Source organism: Ammospiza nelsoni, chromosome 27 (assembly GCF_027579445.1).
Source record: "Ammospiza nelsoni isolate bAmmNel1 chromosome 27, bAmmNel1.pri, whole genome shotgun sequence".
NCBI lineage: Eukaryota > Metazoa > Chordata > Aves > Passeriformes > Passerellidae > Ammospiza > Ammospiza nelsoni.
Genome location: NC_080659.1, coordinates 2,341,376 through 2,350,484, shown reverse-complemented (window position 1 = coordinate 2,350,484; position 9,109 = coordinate 2,341,376). Strand labels below are relative to the sequence as shown.

The following is a 9,109-nucleotide window of genomic DNA, read 5'->3' as shown; positions in this document are numbered from 1 at the left end:
TGAAGAGGCGTGAGGGGGCGGGCTCGGGGCGTGATCAGACTTGAGGGGCGTGGTCTGAGCTGGATGGGCGGGGCTGGAGAGCAGCCGTGAGATCGTGAAAAAGGCGCGGCCAGAGAGGGGCAGGGGCGGGGTCAGGGGGCGTGTCCAGACACTTGGAGGCGTGTCCAAGGTGATTGGGGCGCGGCTGGAGAGCGGCGAGGGCCCTTCCGGGGGCGTGGCCAGACGGAGGCGTGCCCCGGACGGAGTGGGCGGGGCTGGAGAGAGGCACAGCGGATCGCGTTGGCCCGGGGGCGTGGCCGGTCTCTGGGGGCGTGGCCGGTCTCTCGGGGCGTGGCCATTCCGGGGGCGTGGCCGAGCCCTCAGCTGACCGGCCGCCATTTTGTCGGTGCCGGATCCCCAGCGCCGCCTGGAGCTGTGCCCGCGGCCGGGGTCGCCCGTGCCCGCCCGTCCGCCAGGGCAGCTCCGCCCGTGCCCTCCCGCTCCCCTCGGCATGTGAGCGCCCCGGCACCGCTGCTCTCACCCGGCTCGAGCGGCAGTAGCACCGCGGCGGCCCCCCCGGCCGGGCCCGGCCCCTCAGCCCGGCGCAGGCCCCGCCGCCGCCGCCGCCATGGCGCTGAAGATGGTGAAGGGCAGCATCGACCGTATGTTTGACAAGAACCTGCAGGACCTGGTGCGCGGCATCCGCAATCACAAGGAGGATGAGGTGAGGGGAGCCTTCCCCGCGCTCCGGCCCGGGGATGTCACCGCCGGGGCCGGGGCTGGGAAGGGAATGTTGGTTTGGGAAGGGGGAAGCGGAGTCAGAACGAGGATGGTGACGCTGGGGTGTGGGGCAGGAGGGACAGGCTGGGTGAGAGCAGGAGAGTTAATAAGGGAGGGTCGTGCTTGGTGCTTACCTTTCCATTCAGTGTCTTGTGGTGTTGCGAGCTGTGATGTGCATATGGAGATATATATAAATATATCTATACACGCAAATGTATACGTGATTATTACAGAGGAATAATATTGAGGAATTCCTTCCTCTCCAGCTCTTCAGTCACGTGCTGTAGTCAGCCAGGTATTCTTCACCCTGAAGCTGTTATACAGAAGTAAGCTCCTAATTCAGCTTTCAGACCCTTCATGTTTAGTATCTCCTGACTAAAACGTCCTTCTCTCAGAGCTTTTCCAGGCAGCAATCAGTTCTCCGTGCTGGCCTGTTATCCACTCTTGTGTGAGAAGCACGTGATCAGGAAATTAGTATAGGTGAAATAATTAGTCATCAAGAACGTGTTATGTGAGACTCCACAGTGAAGTGTCACACGGTAATTGAGAAGTAACGGGCCCCAATGTCATTTATGTTCATCTTCAAGTAACTCCTGAAGCCTGAGAAGCGTTGCTGATGTTGGTCTAGCAGCTGGGCTGTGCTGGTTTGTTGGGGGGTGGCTGTGGAATCAGTATCAGCTATCAAAAGCTGCAAAGTTGTAAACATGTAACTAAATGGAGAACTTTACTGGGGAAACTGATCTGACTTGCTGCTGCTATTGAACTGAAACAGAAAATACAACTTCCAAAAATCTCTGTGAAGCCCCTTGTGCACAGGACACGGGGTTGTTTGGTAGTGGGCATACCTGGGAAATTTCTGGTTTTAACAGAATAGGCTGAGTTGGAAGGGAACCACCAGGATGGTTGAATCCAACTTATTTCAGCATATGTTAAATTTATGGTATTGGTTTGGTGGCAGAGGAAGGCAGGGCTGCTGTTCAGTGCCCTGAGAAATGTAGGAAACACCATGAAATAGCAACAGCAAATTTGTATGGAATTCATGAGCTTAGTGTGTTCTGGTGAGCAGTATTCTTATGGAGCCCCTCCAATGTGTTGTGCTGCTTTTAGTAAATCTGCTTTATTCCTTTGTGCATAGGACAGAAAGTGTTTCATCAGCTGTCAAAGCCCTGAGGATCCCTCTGGTGAAGGTCCAGGCCTTTGTGGCACCAGTTCTTTGAGAAGAATTGAATGTTCTTTCTAAAATTTTGTGACAAGCAGCTTCATAAAGATAATTAAGAACCACACAGAGTTTGTTCTGATCTGTGACAGGAAATGGTTAAAATACATTGGCTTTGGTGCCCTGTGGAGTTAGGAAAAAACACTCCTTGGATAATTTTGTAGGGTTCTGTGCACTTGTAGGAAGCTGTTTCTGGGGTTTGTGCACTCTGGGATTCAGTGAAGTCAGAGCAAGGTGTTGTCTCAGAACAGCTGGGTGTGATTTGCATAAAGTGATTTTAAACTCTTCTCTTTGGAGTACAAATGGTGAGATTTGGAAATAGATAACTACAGGGATAATTCCTTTTTATACCCTCACGAGCACAGCAAAAATTACAACCCAAACCAGGATGTGTTCAGCTGATTAAGACACTGCTCTGGTAAAACCTGTGTGTTTGGGAATCCTTCAGACATTTATCTCAATTCCAGAGCGTGTCTGACTGTGCCTTTTCCTGGCTCAGCTGGGGAGAGCTGTAAAGCTGCTGTTGAGCTTTTGGGTGTGGATTCAGAGCTTCCCAGGCAGTGGCCAGGGACATTGGCTAATTTTCAGGTGATGTTACAAAATCAGAATGCTGTTTTAGAGGAACTAGCTGCAAAAATTCTTCCTCTTTTCCCTACAGTGGTTCCATTGCTCATTGTATTTGTTGAATGTTGCTCCAGTGCTGTAGTTCCACCAACGTTTGTGTGTCTCAAGATAAGTGTCTGTGCCTCAGACAGACACTCTATCCTGTTCAGAAAAGCAAATTTGTTTAAAACAAACAGTGTGCTTTAGTGGGGAGGATATTGGCTGTTGGTCTTGGCTCAACAGGAGTTTCTCCAGGAAGAGTTGTCTCTGGGAAGGAGCTCCTGTGGTTGTTAAGTAGCAATGATATGAGGAGAAATGAAGGCAAGATTGTTGTTTGGACTTGTGATTTACTTGTGCTTTTTACAGGAGGTTGGTTTATTTCTATGTCTTGGGTTTTGTGTTTTGGAATTTAATCACATGGAAAAATCTGCAATCACTTATTCCCTCATGTCTCCTGGTAGATCTGAGATGGAAACTTTTATTCCTTTCCACTTCTTAGCAGGTACCCCATGAGCACATTTGGTATTTCACAGCCCATGGAGGTTTCAGTTCACAGTGGGTTTCTCACTGCAGCTCTTTGACAGCCCCGCTGTCTTCTTGCTTGGTGGCTTTGTGTTCTTCCTCTGTTGCTGTGAGCCTCAATCTCACACCCCAGGGTGTGTCCTGAGGTCAGGGCAGGCCACATCCCTTCATTGATGAGTTTTGTGCTGCTCAGCTCATTAGAGGAGCTGGGAGTGCTGCAGGCTGCCTGGCCCTGGAGCTCCCAGCCCCTCTGAGCACGTTAACTCCCTGTCAGAGGCATTTCCATTGTGTGACCCGTTTATTTTGAGCTTAAACCCTGGAACTGAAGGGATGGATGCCCCTGAGGGTGTGAGGCAGGAGAGGGGAGGGGGTTAACCAGGAGAGGGGAGGGGGTTAACCCAGGAGAGGGGAGGGGGTTAACCTGGAGAGGGGAGGGGTTAACCAGGAGAGGGGAGGGGGTTAACCCAGGAGAGGGGAGGGGTTAACCAGGAGAGGGGAGGGGGTTAACCAGGAGAGGGGAGGGGGTTAACCCAGGAGAGGGGAGGGGGTTAACCTGGAGAGGGGAGGGGTTAACCAGGAGAGGGGAGGGGGTTAACCCAGGAGAGGGGAGGTGGTTAACCCAGGAGAGGGGAGGTGGTTAACCCAGGAGAGGGGAGGGGGTTAACCAGGAGAGGGGAGGGGGTTGACCAGGAGAGGGGAGGGGTTAACGCAGTCCCTGCTCTGTGCCCCCTCCTGTGCCCATTTCTGCTGTTCTGGGGAGCGCTGGAGCTGCTGCTCCGCTGCAGGGTCAGTGCTGCGTGCAGGGATGAGGTGGCAGAGCAGCTGAGCTCCCTCCCAGCTCTGACACGTTGTGTTTACTTTCCACCAGATGCTTTCGTTCCTGTGCTGTTTCCCAGTGCCGGTTCAAAGCCAGGCTTGATCCTACTGTGCTTTCCTGCCTTTTCGCTTCCAATACCTCATTCTCTCCCTTTCTTTTGGAAAAGGGATGCTTTTGCTAATGGAAGTGGTGTTTTTCAGCAGTTATTAGGTGGTTTTGTATTCCATGAAATAACTTCTCCTGCTTTGTGCCTACTGCTTCAGGATCTGCTCCACAGCATGCTCAGGAGAGGACTGCCTTGTACCATAGGCTGTTAAATATACTGGATTTTTGCCAAGATAATCCAAACTGATAAATTATATCTGTTCTCCTAAACGTGTAACAAGGGACAGGATATTTCTTTGATGCTGTTTGGCCCTTGCACAGTGTTTTTCATTCACAGTTAAAAGTTTGTTTTTCCCAACAAGGAAGCTCCTGTCAAATGCTGATGTGAGATGTTCCTTTAGAAAACTGAAATTATTAAGTAACAGCAACAGGTATTAATGAGTGTGCTTAGCTCATTCAGACAGTAGCCCTCTATTTCAGGTGGCTTTGATTTACTGCAGGACACTTAAGGAGAGAGAAGGGATTTCAAGAAGTCCTGTACTAAATATCTGTGCACTTCTCTTATAACATGAGAAGATTGTCCCCCTCTTTTCTCAGAAAATCTGCTGTGTGTGCCTTCATGGTTTTGGTAATTGATGCTTTCAGAAAAAATCATATTGAAAAATTCACCTTTTCCTGTCTCTGGTGTTGGGTGATAAGTATCTCATTGCTGGTTTACTCTTAAACTGTTTCAGAAGAGTGAAAGGAGCTCTCAGTGCTGCTGGTTGGGAAAGAACTTCAGTTACTGATATAATGCTGAATGGGAGCAGCATTGTGTGTGTCATGCTGTGAAATTTCTGATTTACTGTCAGCCCAGGCTTCCCAACCTGCCAGTGGCTTTGCTGCTTACTGAGTGTTACCTGAGGACAGGGCACTTGTATTGTTAAAAAAGCTTTTTCCTCTAAATAAAGGACTGCTGTGTTCCACTGCTGATTTCCAGCTTCTTCTGACACATTTTCAGATGAAATGATGTGGGGAGTTTTGAGGAATCTTTTCACATCCCAAAACTCTTCTGGGCTCAGAAGAAGGCTGAAGGCCTCCTCGTGCTGTGGCTTCTGACAGCCTGGCCTCAGCCCCTGGTGCAGTGTTGGTATTTGATGGTCAAGGACGTGGGATGGAACATAATCAGGGAGTTTTGAGGAATGCTGAGCAGCTTGTTGGTGCCTGACAGAGCAGCCCAACTGCTGGGCACTGCAGTTCATTGATGACAGACAGCTCTTTCAGGCACTGCTGCTCCATCACTTGCTGTGTGTCACATACGTGTTGGTGTCTTTGAAGGCAGCTCATTATTCCACCCACTCCCAAGTGCATCTCCAGTTGCTATTGTTAATTCTGCGTGTGTGAATCACTGCAAAAGACCAAGTCGGAAGTAGAAACAATACACAAAGAGGGTTGGATGAGGACCTCACACCACTTGGTGAGAAACCAGTCTGGGGCTGGCCTGCAGGGCCCAGTGTGGGTGCCCTGCCTTACCTGCTGTGTCACGGGCACAGAGGGCCTGGGGCATGGCACACGAGCCAAGATGTGGGCAATGTTCTCCTGTGATTACTGCAGGAGCAGCTGAGGCTTTGCATTAGTGCTGCCTTTCATTAGCTTCTTGCTTTCTCCTGTATTAAATATTACTTAATTGACTGTGGCATAAGTGGGGATAATAGCTTTGTTCCCAGTCCTGAGCATTTATAGCTGCCTCTGCTGAGGTTTGAAATGCTCCAGACAGATCTGTGCTGGCACATGTGGAAGTGAATATTGTGCCCAGGCAGGGCCAGGGGAGAGGAAGAACTGGTACCTAAGAAATGGAGTGACCATCCACTGTTCCTTTACTGAGGCCAGGGAAAAACAGCCAGAGAAATCAAAGTGAAATATGGATACAGATTACATTTCTGCACTGTGATCAACTGCACAGAGTTGTTTATTTGGTGCTTTTTGTTGCAGATCTTTGTCCTGCTGCTGAGTGCAGAAAATGGGTTTTTTTGTGGTTTCTTGCCATCATTGTCTATGAAAGTGACTGCAAACCTCTTCCTCCACAGTGTGGGTTAGTGATGGCGTTTGTGTACAGACAGCACCTTTAGGTTTTTCACTTGGAAGTGTTCTTGGGAGAACATCCTGTTCCTGTGCCCTGTGAAGGGCAGCGTTACATGGCAGGCTCCAGAAAGAACCAAGTCATGGGACTGGTTACAAGGCAGCATTTGTGTTCCTTGGGTTATTAAAAACTGCTGATCATTCACACTGAGAAATTGAAATGCTTCATTATCTAAGGGGGGTCTGCTAAAATCCAGGTGTCAGGAAGCATAAAAATATTTGAATAGCGTAAAAGCTGCAGAAAATAACATTGTTGGTGGTAGCTCAGAAAGGTGATTGAGGTGGTTTATTTGGTTTGGGTTTTTTTTTATAAGAAGCAAATTTTCGAAGTAACTGAAATAAGTGAGCCCTGTTGGATCCTGAGTGTAACTGGATATTAGAAATGTTTGGTTCCCCCATCAGTCACTGCCCAGCAGGCTGAGCAGTTTGTAAACCTCATAGCTGAGTGCTGGTTTTTGAATTAGCTGTTTCTTTTTTGTTGTTATTTCCATCATGACAAGTTCTGCTGAGAAATCCCCGTGTTGGAAGCTGTATAAATGGAGGGAGGTGTCAATGTGGGAATGCTGAAACTTTCTTCTGGTTGGCTCAATCTATGGCAAAGCTGTATAAAATATATTGCCTCAAGTGTTAATCAGCTTCAGCCTTGAGTGGATGTTTGTTTAGTGTGAGTGGTGTGATTGTACAGCAGGGAGGAGGTGAACAAACTTACTTTAATTATACAAATATTTGTGCTGAATTGAAGAAGTCAGGAATGGCCATGAACCATCCCTTTCATTGTCCTCCTTACCTTTCCATAACTGCACAGTGCTCACAGCTGTGCATGAATCAGTGTTGGAGCTTTGTAGTACTTTGTGTTACATTTTTATTTGGTATTAATACGTCACTAAGCATCTTTTTTTGGTTTCTGTCTGAACTACTTCAGTCATCTGAGTCTCAGCAACAATAGCTACTTTAGTTTCCCAGGAGGAAGCGCCTGCTTCCTCTGCATCCAGCAAAGCACGTGCTTTGATGAAGCCTGCCTTTATCAGAGCCTGAAAGTGCACAGAGATGTCTGCAACAACTGTAAAACTGTAAAAACACTTGCATAGCTTTTTACTCAGCGATGTGAAAATAAAACTTTGGGTACATCTTGTATTTGCAAGGATGAACACTTTTATCTGACACATCTCTCCAGGCTTAGAAGTTGTCTGCTCGGATATGGCTTAGACAGCACAGACCCCTGAGGATTGTTTAATTGCTGTGCAATTAAATTAACAAATACTGTGATCAGACTGGAGATGTGCTTATATGAAGTGACTGATCAGCCTGGAGATAATTAAGGGACATCTCTAGACCCTTGCTGCTGCTGCCTGCTTGCTGATTTACTGGTATTGGGACTTGCTGGTTGCCACTTCCCTGATTCCCAAGGTGCCAGCAGTGATCTTGGCCTTGCCCACTGGGAGGGGGCCAGGATGGCTCCTGCATCAGTGCCCTTCTGTGGGCATTTCAGTGTCAAATCCTGAATTGTCTCTGGGTAAACCACCAAAGAGGAGCTGTCCATGGGAGCCTGCCAGAACATCCCAGTGCTTGGAGTCACTTTGGACAAGCAGCTGCAGCTCTACAGCTTTTTCTTTCCTGCAACCCAATCTTTGTGTTCCAGCCCTGCTCAGAAGATCCTGTGTGTTTTTCTGTGGTGCCTTAAGGGGCTCTAGTGGCTGGTCTGGGGTTGGATATCTGCCCTGAAATTGGTGCATAGATAGCATTTCTCTGATTTTTTAGACTAAGGTTCAAAGGTTTTAACTGGCTTATGAGTCACTTTAGGATGGATGTGTGCATGGATCATTCCAGCTCTCAGTTGGTGTGTGTAACTTCAGCAAACATTAACAAAAGGAAAAACTGTAAACCTACTTTTGCATTCCTTCCTCTGTGCTGTTTGGCCAAGGAGTCTTGTGACCTCCCTGTGCTTGTAGCAGACAAGGGGGCAGTGGGTAATGCATCGTGTTTCTAATAAATAATCCAGAAGTCTGCTGCAAATGAACCAGCAGAACCTCGTGCCTCTGGTGTTGTCACTCAGAACATTGGGCTGGGACCTTAAGCCTTCCTCAGGATGAGCAAATAAATCCCTGGAAAGCTTCATGGACAAGACTAAGGCAGGTTAAAACATGTACAGCAGTGTTTATCAGCAGCTGGGTGCAAGATAAGCTTGGCTTTCTGAAAATGCCTTTCATGTTCCTGAGCCCTTTGCTGCAGCTGAGAGCCCTCAGCCCTGCTGGACTGAGGCTGTGCAAGGCCACCAGGATGAGCATTGTGCAGCTTCCCCCTCACTGCTGAGCCTCTGCTCTGTTCTCAGCTGCTTGCCATGGCTTTGGTGAAGTTTCTTGTGAGGAGCATGTGTGGGAGCACATGCCTTGGAATTCTTTCTGTCCAGCCATGGAGTAGCCTAAACAAAAGATGCTGTTGTTTATTTCAAATGGCTTTTTCTACAGTAGTTAAATAATACAGTATTTTTATGGGCATTAATGTGTAATGTGTTGATCTCTAATGCTGTGTCCAAGTCAGTAGAAAGCAGCACATTTTGCCTTTAATGCCCTTGTCTGTTACTTCAGTTGATTCATTCCATACTGTGCAGGTACTGCAAGCACCAGAGGTGTTCTCTGGCTGGTTCAGTGCTGTTTGACATCCAGTGCTGCATTTGGGGGTTTGAGAGACGCCTTACAAGTGATAAATATTTCCTCCCAGCCTTCCTTCCAGGGCAGCTGATCTGTGCTGTGAATGGGCTCTGCTGCCTGGAGCACGAACAGCTCTGAAAGTTCCTTCACCTCCTTAGGTGTTCTGGGTGTGAGTGCCTTTGGTGCTGAGCACGGTGGTTGTGTTGGGAACTTGCAGCAGTGGGCACCTCCCTCTCATGTGAGACCATCATGTGCTTGTGCTCAGTGTGATCTCATGGAGTTTGTCTCAAAGTCCTACCAAAAATTGATAAATCCCACAAT

General features: G+C 48.4%; 1 protein-coding gene across 2 annotated transcripts in view; it reads left to right on the top strand.

Annotated features, from left to right (window-relative positions):
• The first annotated feature begins 448 nt into the window (after nt 1-448).
• Nucleotides 449-9,109, top strand: part of AP3D1 (adaptor related protein complex 3 subunit delta 1) — a 44,908-nt gene continuing 36,247 nt past the window's right edge. Inside the window, exon 1 of one of the 2 annotated variants that reach the window (XM_059489536.1) lies at nt 449-703. In XM_059489536.1, the coding sequence (XP_059345519.1) occupies nt 608-703 (96 nt within the window). In that variant the 5' untranslated portion in view covers nt 449-607. The remainder of the gene's footprint in view (nt 704-9,109) is intronic. The other variant, XM_059489537.1, reaches the window with a different exon arrangement.